The 13683-nt window shown below is 35.7% G+C and overlaps 1 protein-coding gene and 1 long non-coding RNA gene across 3 annotated transcripts; one reads left to right on the top strand and one right to left on the bottom strand.

The window, feature by feature from the left end:
* LOC109726115 lies at positions 663-2918 on the bottom strand. The gene is made up of 2 exons (XM_020255546.1): positions 2273-2918; positions 663-1182 (listed from the first exon to the last, which is right to left on the bottom strand). Exons 1-2 carry the CDS (start codon positions 2840-2842, stop codon positions 865-867), a joined length of 888 nt encoding a protein of 295 aa, XP_020111135.1. The 5' UTR covers positions 2843-2918; the 3' UTR covers positions 663-864.
* Positions 3989-11123, top strand: LOC109726266. 2 transcript variants are annotated; one of them, XR_002220473.1, is made up of 3 exons: positions 3989-4351; positions 5063-5182; positions 10983-11123. It is a non-coding gene; the product is annotated as an uncharacterized LOC109726266 (long non-coding RNA). The 2 variants fall into 2 exon arrangements; XR_002220472.1 differs by lacking the exon at positions 10983-11123 and adding an exon at positions 5274-8332.

Genomic DNA, 13683 nt, shown 5'->3' with positions numbered 1-13683 from the left:
ATACGTGGCATTCCACGTTTCCGGGTCTAAGCTCGGACTACCGTCCTGAACAAAACTCTGTCCTACCCGTAGGTACCGAGCCGCTGTTCTACACAGCTGACTGCGCCTATCCATAAGGCCCCAGGCCCCACAGTCCACAATTGGTCCAGGCACGGGTCGTCCTCAAGCAATACCCGTCGTCGTCGTCCTATATGACATGCTTTACCGAGTAATACGTACCACTATCGGCTCCTAAGCACATAGTGCGAGCCACCAGCCCTACGAGTGATTTCTATCTAAATTCAATTTTGGTGAACAAACTTACATCATTTCAAACGAAACATGGAACTAAAACTTAGTGAAGGTTAAATTTTACTGAACACGAATTTCGTTTGAAGTATAATTGCATCAATCCAAACACCCCGTTAGTTGTCTCACCTTCTGAAAAATACATTTTCTTATTTTAGTCTGAAAGTACTTTGCTTTCGCTGTTTTGATAATTAACCCTGGAATTCCTTTTTTCGGCCTCGAGTAACAAGAACAATTGCCTCCGGAGCAAGTGGACTAAAAGCCTACTTAGCTCTGCTTTTTCATTTTGCTTTTATAACTTCAGTTATCTACAACCGAGTATAGCAATCAGAAAAGTTGGAAACTTTGTTATAATAGGTAAGTAGAAGTAAAAGTTTGAGACCCAAAAGCAAAAACTTCAATTTGAAGCTTCTAATCTTATTTTGAAAAGTTACTGGAGAACTTGATATATTGCCTCCCTTGTTACTTCTCAAACAGAATGAGCAATTCTACTTCTACAACAAGATGCCAAACGAACTCTCACAAACATTTAATTAGATCTCCAAGAACTTTGAATAATACATAATCTCCTAATTTCTATTGCATTTCGTTCGTCGATTTGAAGTTTCTATAAGAAATGACTGCATAGAATGGATCTGATCTTGAGAATCCAAGCAACCTCATGATCCCATGCAAAGGCGTTTGATCATCATCAGCTTTCACGGGCAACTTCTTCACAACTTCAGGCTGAGTGAATCCCTCCACGGACTGGAAATATTGCATTACCAACCGAACTCTGCTGTAGTCGGTTGCATCTCGCCAAGCACTTATGGCCTTCTCATAAAACAGCCGATTGCTGAAGCTTACAATGAAGACACCCCCAGGCTTGAGCACTCGAAACACCTCAGCAAACACCTACAAGAAAGATGATAACTCATGCTGTCATATTATCTAAATTAACGTGACCATATTAACTACATTTCGTAGGTTAGCAACTTTAGGATTAATTTGTTTTTTTTCTTAATTTGATGTCAGCATAGTAATGTGATACTTAATGTGCCACTGCACCGCTGCATATATATATATATATATAACTAGGCTGGAATACTATCAATCGCCATTGGTGTTAGTAGTTTTTTAGCCCTTGGATTGAAAAATGTGCTATTAGAATGATGTTGGTTTCCTACGGTTGAGTGGGTGGTTGGTTGAATAGTATAATCTAACGGGTAAAAATAATCAAGGGATTAAATCAAACGGTGAAAAACTCGATAGCACCAAGTCCTTGCTGCTATCGATAATATCCCAGCAGGACTCTCTCTGTATATATATATATATATATATATATATATATATTATTATGATTATATATATATATATATATCTCCGGCAGAAGATCACACCACCGTTTCAGCCTATTCGATCAGACCCAAAAAATTTGGAAGCATTTTATGATTTCCCTCGTCTGATGTCATAGAATGTTGGTGAGAACTAACCACCATCAATTTATAACATCGAATGCGTTTGTACCACAAATTCCCGGACAAGCCTTCGTAACATTAGAGGGTCGTGGAACTTTAAAACACTCAAAGATATGAAAGCGGTTGCTTTGTACAGTGTGTATCAGATTTTGCTTAGTAGTTATCTTTTTTTTTTTTGTTTTTCTTTTGATTTCCGTCCTTACAATTAACATGGTCCACTTGAGTGTGTTTCTACCAAAATTTAATTATAATTTTATATTTCTTGGATGAAATCTTCTACAATCTAACGGATTGTTCAGTTATTTCAAACAGTATTTTTCTAATTCTTTCGGTGGAAAGCATTTAATTAATTAATAAAGAATTTGACAGAAACCTACAGCAAAAATTTTCTAATTAAACTCGAAAGAGATATAGGGTTATAAAGTCAGAAAAAGATGTTTAATTTACGGCTTGAAGTTCTAGATTCAAACCGTGCTGTGCTATTGTTCGGTTATTAGCGTGTATACAAATAATGTAAGCAAATTAACCTTCTCCGGCGACTGAAGATACTGCACGCTGACAGCGCACAGCACGGCATCAAAGCTTTGAGCGTGGAGCTGAAGGTGGTGATCCCGGTTGAGATCCTTGACGAAGAAGTGGTCGAGGCGGGGGTTGCGCGCCAGCTCCTGCGCGTTGAGCCCGTGCCCGACCACCCTCCCGTACCGGCACTGCACCTCCGGCGGCAGGTGGCTCACCCACGAGCTCATCAGGTCCAGCACGTGGGCCCCGGGCCGCAGCCTCTCGCGGTAGAGCTCGGTCAGCGCCGCGATGAAGCCGTCGTCGACGTGGGTCACGAAGCGCGGGAAGGAGTAGAATTCTCGGTCCGGGAGGGTGTTCAGCTTAGTCCGGCCTTCCGGGGTGAGGACGAGGCGGCGGACGCTGCCAGCGGCGGCTGCGGCGGAGGAGGAGGAGGAGGGGGAGGAAGGAGAAGGGTCCGAGGGCGAGGTGGAGAGCTTCGGGAGGAGGAGGATGAAGGGGTGATGGGTTTTGAAGGGAGGACGGGAGGGAGAGGGGAGAGTTGGCCATGGTCTTGAGGTTGGGCGAGAGGAAGAGAACATCCGGCGAGGTTCTGAAATATTGAACTAGCCTCCCAAACACTTTGGTATTCTCTCATATGATATATATGAAGTTTATCTTCAGGAAAAATCATTGCTCTGATTTTTGTGGCTTCGGAGTTGGGAGGAGAAAAATCGACATAATGTCTTATCTAGCCTTTTCTACCTAGCTTCTTTAAAATAAAATTCTTTTAGGGTGACCATTTGAAAAAAAGCCCAAAAATAGTCTTGTTAAAATTTAATTTAGAAAAATGGCTCTGGTCCTGCCATGCAGGCGCCACGTCAGCGCCACGCGGGCAAGGCTGGGGCCAGTGTGTTAAGTTGAAGCGGTGAATCATTCATCGTGTTCAAACACGGTGAATCATTAACCGTGTTTCATATTTATATTCATTTTCTTCTCTTTTAGGGATGTCAACGGGTCGGGTTTGAATCGGGTTTTCAGAAACCCGAATCTGAATCCGAAAATCAAATTAAAACCCGAACCGAAATCCGAACCCGGCGGGTTTTAAAAATCCATACCCATATAACTTTAATATATGGATATGGGTATGAATTTTTAAAACCTGCCGGACTCGGATTCGTGTTCAGATTTTAATTTGATTTTCGAATTCGATTTCGGATTTTAAAAAATCCGATTCAAATCCGACCCATTGATATTCCTAAAAGAGAAGAAAAGGAATATAAATATGAAACACGGTGAATGATCATTCACCGTGTTTGAACACGGTGAATGGTTCACCGTGTTCAACTTAACACACTGGTCCCAGTGTGATAGTCAAATTAGGTACTAGTAATAATAATACTAATAGTAATAATAATAAATTATANAACGGTTCACCGTGTTCAACTTAACACACTGGTCCCAGTGTGATAGTCAAATTAGGTACTAGTAATAATAATACTAATAGTAATAATAATAAATTATAATTTAGTAATAATACTATTTATTATTATTAAAGAATATTTTTTATTATTATTATAATGAAAACTAATTATTATTTATAAACTAATATTAATCTCCATTAGAAAGTCCATGTGTCATATTTTTCTTAAATTTAGCCTTATACGCGTAGGACCCATCCAACAGTAAAAAGACCTATCGTTTCAACTTCCGTCTTTTTGTAACCCTCACCCTTTTCTCACCCTTCGCCAAAATGACCCTACATTTCCCACCTTTGCCCTTCGCGCTCTAATAGGAGATTCCGCCTTCGCTTCCGTACCCTTACCTCCTTCCCCTCCGCTGCGCCACCGGAGCCCTCGCCGGAGCCATAATCGAAGTCCTTGCCGGAGGCTTTGCGTGAGACCTTGCCATAGCCGTCGTTCGACAAGGGGGAGAAAGGAGAGAGCCAAACCACTATAGTGGGGCTCGGGGTTTAGCCAATCTAGCGATGAGCATCCTTCTTCGACACCGTCCGCTTCTCCCTTTGCGTCGATGTCGATCTGCTTCGCCACACCACCATCCATGACCTCCTCTCCGCACTCCACATCGTCGCCGCAAACCGCCGCGTCAAGGTCGTCTTTGCTTAATCGCTTTTCTCTTTTTGGTGATATTTTTGTGATTTTATTAGTATGCTCATTAGATTTTTAGAGTTTCTGTACGTTCTATTAATAGTTTTGGATTGATTACTTCATTCTGATGTGGTAAATTAGCTAAAACAGGCAAGAAGATGGTTAAAATGTATGCCTGATTTTTGTGTGATTTATTTCTTTTCATTATAAAGACCCTTTTGATGCTCACGGCGATGCATGGTGAGATCGATTTTGTGAGAAACCTGCTCCAATCAGAGGAAAATAGGACCAAAATTCTGATCCTTAAATCATTCTTGCTCTTTTGAAGTTTGATATGATTTCTTTTGCTTGGAATCTAGGTTGGAGCCTAATATTTTAGTAGAAATATTAACATACCAACAATCGTACTACATTCTCTTGGAAATTATTAATTCCAAGATATAAAAAAAACCATTGGTCCCTGAACTATACTCCCCCTTTTCTCAACTTCTTTTTTTTATTAAATTGAGTATTTCTTAGCACATAAATTAAAAATTTTGTAAAATTTACCTAATCCAACCTACTCTATATTTTATAGAGTGAACTATTCTAAGTCATGCTCGCAAGTTTTAATTCAATCATCCAATTTCTAATTATTTCCAATACATGCAACATCATCTCACCTTTTTCTTGGCTTTCTACTAAACTTATCAGCTTTCTTGCATCATTTGGCAGTTGCATGTCACACCTCGAGGCCTGTTTGGTAAAAGCTTTTGTAAAAGATACTATTTTAGATATCAGAGTTGCGGGAAAACGTGCCAAAATTTTTTTCTTCTTCTGCAGTCGGCGTATCTGGTATTTTTCTCTCCTCCTTTTTCTTCCTTACCTCCTCCATGCTTCTTTCAGCTTCAACTCGCTTTTATTCTCCTTCTCGTTTCTTATCAAGACATGCTTCCCGGCGAACCTGTCTCTCAGCATCAGACATTCTTCACCCCAATGACGAAGCGAAACGAACACATGAGAGTCTTTTCGAAGGCGTTTGTTCGACTGAAAGAGATAATGGGAGTGACCCGTCCGAAGAATTAGAAGAAGAAGAAGAATCGATCCGAATAGACTGAGGATTTACCTCGGTTGAAACAGGGTCAATTGGGGATGATTGAGGAAGGTCCTTCTCTATAGTTGATGGAACATCAGCTGAAGATACATCTTCGGTAGGTATGGGAATTGGAGAATGAACCTTCTTCGCAACAGATTTGTGCCACTTTGGTTGTGGTGGAAGAGTAGATTGTTCGGTTTTCATCAGTCGTTTCTCTGAACGGGGGACTGATGAAGTAGTTGGAATCAGCTGAAAGGGAAATATTTAGTTAAATGCACTTCATAAAAGAAAAGGTGTTAAAATTGAAACTCACTGTAGAAGGACAAAGTGAATCATCAGGGTCTCGATTAGAGTTATCCCCTGATTCTTCTTGTGGAGGGGGATCGAGTGAGATGTCCTTGTTCAAAAAAGGTACTGCAACAAAATGAACAAAATAAGCCGAAGAAGAAAACTAAGCATGAAAACAGATCAATTAGTAAGCAGTATACCTTCAGGATGAAGAAGTTTACGAAATGCTTGTGACGTCATCGGAATGAAGGTTCGCTCACAAAAAGCATCCCAAGACGTTGTAAAATGAAAGCCCACTACCCCTGTGTGATTCGGCCTGAAGCTTACTAATTCGAAGAAGCGTCGTAGACGGTTCCTCATGGCCAAAATCCGATTAGCTTCGGCCGTGCTCCTAGTAGGAGGACGGCTAACAGTAGTATTGGCCGTAAAAAATATGGCCGGTGCAGGAATCTCCTGGACGAACCCAATCTGTCGTGCCACATTCTAGGGAAAATAAACTTCAGTACTGGGTATTAACTTAGAGCGTATTTTCAGCCCAACGTGCAGATCTTGGGTCGCACGTAAAGAGAACCAAACATCTGAGTATTCGCTGGCTTGAGAAGAGGCCAGTTGACCTTGGATAGCTTCGTACCGGGCGAGAAACCAAGATAGACCGGTGACTCGTTCTCCAAATAGAGCCCATGAGATGAGACGATGATGACGCGATTTGTAAAAAACTTTGAAATAATTGTTGTATTCATATGGGTGGCCTGAGGATATAGGCACTAGACAGCCGAGAGTCAACCCATAAGTGTCAAAATGAGGAGCCGAATCCATATCCAAAGGAGTTCGGCACAGAGAAGGAAAATAAATTTGCAAACACATTTGCAGAAACCACAAAACGCCACAGCTAGAACCGATTGCTAAACCCTCTCCGGATGGCAGTGGCTTGATTGAATAAAAAATTTCTCTATATACGAAAGCAAGAAAATATACACCTAAGGCTAATTATTCGCTGTTAGCCAAACCTACGGCGATTGGAATAAAATCTCGATTGATCTTTTGTGACTGAGTACAGAAGAGGTTATGATACAACCAGTAAAGAAGGAAAGCTGTATGTTCCTTCCTAGTAACTAGAGCAGGGGACTGACCTGCGAACCGACGGATGAACTTAGTGTAAGCTAGATCAGCTATGTCGAGATGGGCCTCAAAATCAGTCACGCCGTAAGGATTATAGGCCATCGAAAGAGTAGAGATGGGCCTCAAAATCAGTCACACCGTCAGGATTATAGGCCATCGAAAGAGTAATGCCATGAGGGCGCAAACCAACGATCGCTACTACATCAAGGAGAGTAGGAGTAAAGGGTCATGCTCTGAAAAGAAAGGTGTTGGAAACAGAAGACTAGAATCAGAGAGCCGCAGCCAAAAGAAGGTTATCGACTATAGGAGGCATTCTAGATAACTGAATGGCTTCATAAATCCCAACCTCGCGCCAAAGATCGGCATATGACCCTTCGATACGATCTAACCAAGCAAGGTATGCTTCTGAAACGCTCGGCGAAGTCCGAAGACTTTTTCCCGTTGATGTCGAAGCATACCGAGAATGCAAGTGAATGGCATCAGCTATTAAAGGAAGACCTTAACTTGAGAAAGGACAATCCTCAGAGATAGGATCTTCTATAAATGAAGGACCCAATATAAATTGAGAGGGGTTCGATTCGACATATTGTCTAAGTAAAATATAATCAAGGGACGAAAATGAAGGAAGAGGAGAAAGCGGAGCCATTGGAGAAGACAATAACAAAAAATTGATTCTCAAGCGAAGAGGAAGAAGAGAGGAAGCGAAGGGAGAAGAGAGAAGAGAGAAAGAGTAGAGAAGAAGAAAATAAAAGAGACAGAGAAAGAGAGCCGTCGGATGGATTCCAAAAACGGCTTTGATGATGAAAAGACAGCAGCAATAAATGATCTAATTAATGCTGCAGAAGAGACAAAAAGAAGTGTGGGAGATCATGGCAGTCAAGGGTGAAAGGACGGCCTCGGGAAAGAATAGTACAAGGCGATTTGAAATAATGGTTTCGAGAATCGCGCCTTTAAGGGGAATTACGTCAGCTACCGAACCGTCTTTTTTGGAGATGCCGAGAGGGCAATTGTTGGTGCCAATAGAGTAGTGCCACGTGGTGAACTGGTGCACAGCTCAGCCAGGGACTCCAAAGCTAGAAAAAATGACATATGGTGCGCTGGGAGTAGAGGATGAATAGCAGCAAACCGCAGATGATTTTCATGCGGTTAAGATCGGCTTGTAGTGGCCCAAAAAATAAGGAGAAGTGGCCGATCATGTAGATAACTGAATAACAACAGACGGAATATAAATAAACAAATGACGCTTGGAAGAGGAGTCTTTTCCCTACGAATAGAAGACCACTTTTCAATTTTTATGCATTTTCCTTGCATCTCTAGGAGTAGTCTACTTATAATCTTTTCTTTCCGTATTTACCGTCTTTTTTATGAGTAGTCTTTAAGTTAGATTTCCAGAGTCTGTATGCCGCACGGGCACACTCTGTTTTGTACGAGTGTCCAAACTTAGCTTTAATATATAAGGCACTCGGCTCTTTAGCCGATCCAAAAATATTATGCATTCCGTACATTCGACTCATTCAGCCGAACCGATTTTGTAAAAGGAGGTTTCGAACTCGGCTGATTCGATCCCTCATCAGTCGAATTGCTTGATCTGTCGAAGGGCACAACTTCGAGGGTCACCACGCGCGTGAAGCCATTTCGCATATCTCTACATGCTTATATAGGGAAACCTTTGACTGGGTCAAAGGTTAGGAAATTCGGCACGCAGCAGAACCATAGGAAGGAACAAACTGAGCCGACCTATAAGGGCTCAACCCAAATCAAAATTAAAGCGGTCTCGAACTAAATCATAAGGGTTTGACCTAAACCAAGTCTCAACGGATCCTAAGCCAAAAAATATTGTTTCAACCCAAACCAAATTCAAAAGGAACAACTCATGCGAAGGCCTAACTAGCTCAACGCAAATTAAATACAAAATGTTCAAATCAATTCAACTTGAACCCAATCCAAAGACAAAGCTTTACGGAAGAACCGAACCAAATAAACTAGCTCCGCTAAAACTGAAGCATATCAATTGTTCAATCCAAGTTGATTTCAATATAATCAGCTTAGTTAGCTTAATCAACTCACAAGCCAGACTCAACCTAACCGTCAAGTTGTTATACTGAGTAAATCAAAATCAAACTCAACTCAATTTGGCTGCCGAATCGTTAAACTGAGCAAATCAAAACTAAATTCATTCTTTACCACCAAGTCATTATGCTATGCAAATCAAAACCAAACTCATTTTTTATCATCAAGTCGTTAAACTGAACAAATTAATTTTGACCGACCGCTATGTCATTAAACTAAGCAACCCGATTCCGATCGACTGCTAAGTCCATAAACTGAGCATTTTAGTTTTTAGAAAATTCATGTATAATTAGGGTATGCCCCTCGTATATAGTAAATTATATAAATGAGATATTATCTAAGGCTTCGTTTGGTTCGGGAATAAACAAGAACTGTCTATTTCAGGGATATGTATAAGTTCGGATATAAGCCTCGGATAGACTAATTTTACGTTTGGATGAAAATTGAATTGTTTCTGAGAATAAGAAAAATAGCATTTGGAAAGATAAGATGGAATAAGGAAAATAGTGGGTAGTTGTAAATAAAAAATAATCATATTGCCCCTTATGTTATATTTAAATTTAAATTTTTAATTTTATATTTAAAAATTTAAATTTTAATATATAACTTTTAAATTTCAAAATTTTAAAATTTAAATTAATTTTAAAATCTCAAATTCGAAAATGCAAAGTTCTAAATTTTAAAATTTTAATTTAAGATTAAATCTAAATTTAAAACTCTAAAATATCAAATTTTAAAGTTTAAAAAAATTAAAATATCAATTTAAAATTTAAAATTTAAAATTTTAATTTTAAGATTATAAATTATAATTTTTAAATTTAAAATTTAAATTTAAATTTTTAAAAAATTAAATTGGGATGGGATTAGCTAATCCCGCCCCAATTCCGAGGGGAGTGGGGTTAGCTAACCCCACGCCTAACTAAACCTACCCGATCAAAATGTGTTTTGGGACATGGGAGGGGATAACCCCTTACACCCCCTTCCCCTACAATCCATCCTCGAACCAAACGCTCAGTAAAAGTTTCGGTCTCTTTTATTATTAATATTTATGTTTGGTCTCTTAATCGCGAATTCCTTAACACTGTAAGTACGAGATAATTTATAGTGAATTCTTGAGTTGTTGGAAGGTATGAATTTATAAGCCTAATTTTAAAACTTAAACAGATTCAAACCATGAATGACCACTAATTAGAGAAAGCCTACGGCGGCCGGGCTGTTCGTGGCGGCACACATATTTTAAATATGTAAACTAAATAAAAGATTAATTAGTACCATAATTAAATATATTTAAATATAACTAGCATTTTCCATTATATTATTTTATTATTTTTTCCTTCATCGTTCCAAAGTCAATTATACTGTTTCGAGTAACTAAAGTTTTGACCGTATCTTTTTATTTTTTTACAGTGAATCAAACCGTGAAAATGATCGTTTACGGCCGAAAATGATTTCACCCTTTTCCACTTTCACCCAAACAAACAGGCACTTAGCGTAAAGCATGCTTTCCATGCGCAGTGCATTGTACTCTTAATTCTAAACTTTTGAAGTTCTAAAATTAGAATTTAATCTTGTAAATGTAATTCATGACATTTGAAAGCTATATATTAAAAACTTCATATTTAAAAGAGAAAATTTTAAATATAACCTCTGTGGTTTCACACTTTCTCACTTTAATATCCTGCGGTTTAAAGTGTATCAATTTAGTACCATGTGATTTTATTTTTATCTTTTTATTATCGATTTTACTAATTTTTTTCGTTAAATCAGTGACAAAGAAAAAACGAAAAGGTACTAAAGTGAATATTCGAAAAATCTAGATGGGATATCTGAAGTTTTTTCTATATAATTTAACGAAATATTAACGAAAAAGTTGACGAAAAGATAAAAATGAAACCATAGGACGCTAACTTGATACACTTTAAACCACAGAGTATTAAAGTGAGAAAATGTGAAACCACAGGAATGATATTTGAAGTTTACCCTATTAAAATACATATATTAAATTAGAAATAATAATTTTTTATTTGTTCTACTATGCACCAATTGCAGCTAATATTGTGATAGCACACATGTCATTGTCAGGTAAAGGAAATGCCTTCCCTCTGTTTAGCAGGAAAATTTCTAGAATGCAACGGATATATTGGTGATGTGGCGTAACAAATCAATCAAATGTCTCCTTTTAGTGATATATGTCTCATCATGATTATAAAAAAATAATTTTATTGTACTTTCATTTGAAAAGAATGAATGTGATTGGCTTGTTATTGATGACGTGATGCAAGTGTGACAGTGTAGAATTCCTCGTTTAGCAGACAAACATAGGGGCTATTTGGCCGAACCATAAGGGGCACTTTTGGTTCAAAATTGGAATCGGAATCGGAATCGAAATAAGTTGGAATCGAAATCGAAATGACTTATTATCTAATTCTGTTTGGCTCGTTACCTGAATCGGAATTGAAATAAATCATTTCTATTGTCGGTGTTTGGTTTAGATAGATATAAAAAACATAATCAAATTAATATACTAACTTTATCTTTATAATATATTAATTTAAATTCAAATCGAAAATTAAATACTAAAAATTTGCATCAAAATTTTGAAATAATGTGAAAATTTTAAATCTATTTTTTTTAAAAAAAAATTAAACTTTGAAGTTGAGTGGATAATTCAAAATATAAAACTAAATTTGGATTTATTCAAATTAAAACTTAAAATTATAATTTACATTTTAATTTGAATCCATAAATTTAATTTAAGTTTTAAATAAAATTTGAATAAAACTTTATGCAAATTAAAATTTAATTTAAATTCAAATTCATAAGTTAGATTCGAAATATTTGATTAAATTTTAATTTTTAATTCAAATTCAAATTCAAATTTAAAATTATAAATTTAATTTTTAAATTTAAAATTATATTTTAATTAAAAATTAAAAAAATAAATTTAATCTAAATAAATATTCATTCCGTCCGAATTCAACTTTCAATCCGGCCTCCTAGGCTGGATTGGAAAAAGAGGTGATTAAGAGATTCCCATTCCACTCGAGAATCGGAATCGGAATGGTAATCTCGCGTAGCAAACACCAATAGACGGATTCGCCGATTTCGATTCCAGGGCGAAAAAGAAGTGAACCAAACACGCCCAAGAGCAGTGATATTGAAGAAGTACTATACAAAACGCTGTGATGCTAAAAGTTGCAAGTTTTTGGCCACTATTGTTATGAAAACTACCCACTATTGAAAGTTGTTTGGTAAAAGCTCCATTAAATTATTACAAACTAATATAGAGTATATTAAAAATATATATAATTAAATTAAATGGTTCCATTAATCCCTTTTATTAACATTCTCTTAATTTTTTTTTTCATGTTTTACAATTTTAATGAATAGGTCAGTTAAAATAATAATTTTCTTGAATTTTAAAAAAATTCTATGGAAGTTACTATTTTTAAATTTTTAAGCAAATAAAATCAACGAATTAATGGCTAACATTTAATTAAATTATTATATTTAATAATAATTTTTATTTAACTAAATATAATACTTCAAAGTGAAAAAAGTAAAAAAGTTCAAAAGGTATAAATTGAAAACAAAATTAAAGATAGAATCTAAATTAAGTAAAACTAACAAGAGAGTATGAAAAAGAGAGAATTCAGAATCAAATTGAAATCGAAATTCAAATTCGAATACAAAATCTAAGGTTAAAACTAAAATAAAGTTTGGAATTTAAATTCAAATTTGAAATTTAAATTAAATTCACATTTTGAATTTGGAATTCAAAATCAAATCTTGAAATTAAATTCAAACATTAAATTTGAATTTAAAACAAAGTACAAAATTTAAATTTAAAATTCTAATCAAAACAAAAATTTAGATTCAAAATTTAAATCGAAGATCAAATTTGCCATTTAGTTGCAAAATCTTAGAATTTAAATTTAAAATTCGAACCCAAGATCAGAACTAACAGCTGTGAATTTTAAAATCTAATTCAAAAAATAACTACAATTTGGAATTTAAATATAATTTTTTTAATTTAAAACCCAAAAAAAAAAAAAAGTCTCAAAGAGATAGATCGGGCTTCAAAACAAAATGGTTGAGAAGATTGTGGACCAACAGTCCAATTAACTATATAATAATACGGCAAATATGTTTGGCATCGAACGATTTGGCGCTGCGAAAGCACGGTCAAACGGCAACATAGATTGTTGCCAAAAGCTAAGACTAAGGGCGCGTTTGGTTCAAGTTATATAATATTACAGAGTATTTTATATATCCAGGTATCTTGGATTTCTAAAAAAGATTACTATTTATTCTGTATTAGCGTGTTTGGTTTAATACAGTAATGTAATTCTGAATTGCAATGGTTATAGTATTAATATTTTTGGTTCTGTCCATAAAATTCAGTAATCTAGACTTTTTTTTTACTGTTTACAAATAATATTTTTTTACTAAATTTTATTTTAAATAATTTAATTTTTAAAATTTAAAATTTAAAATTTAAATTTCAAANAAAAAAATATAAATTTAATATTTTAATTTAAAATAGAAAGGTAAAATTTATAAATTTAAAATCCAAAATATAAATATAAATATAAATATAAATATAAAATTAAAAAAAAAATCTAAATTTAAAATTCAGAAATTAAAATTTTAAATTTGAAGTTTAAAAATTAAAAATTTAAATTTAAAATTTAAAATTTAAAGTTGACAATTCAAAATTTTAAATTAAAATTTTTAAAATGAAGTATTGAAAATGTTTCGGGAGTTAGAGGGTAAAATTGTT

The sequence above is a fragment of the Ananas comosus genome, linkage group 21 (genome assembly GCF_001540865.1).
Source record: "Ananas comosus cultivar F153 linkage group 21, ASM154086v1, whole genome shotgun sequence".
Lineage (NCBI taxonomy): Eukaryota > Viridiplantae > Streptophyta > Magnoliopsida > Poales > Bromeliaceae > Ananas > Ananas comosus.
The sequence above is the reverse complement of the archived record's forward strand: the minus strand, read 5'-3'. Positions and strand labels throughout refer to the sequence as shown.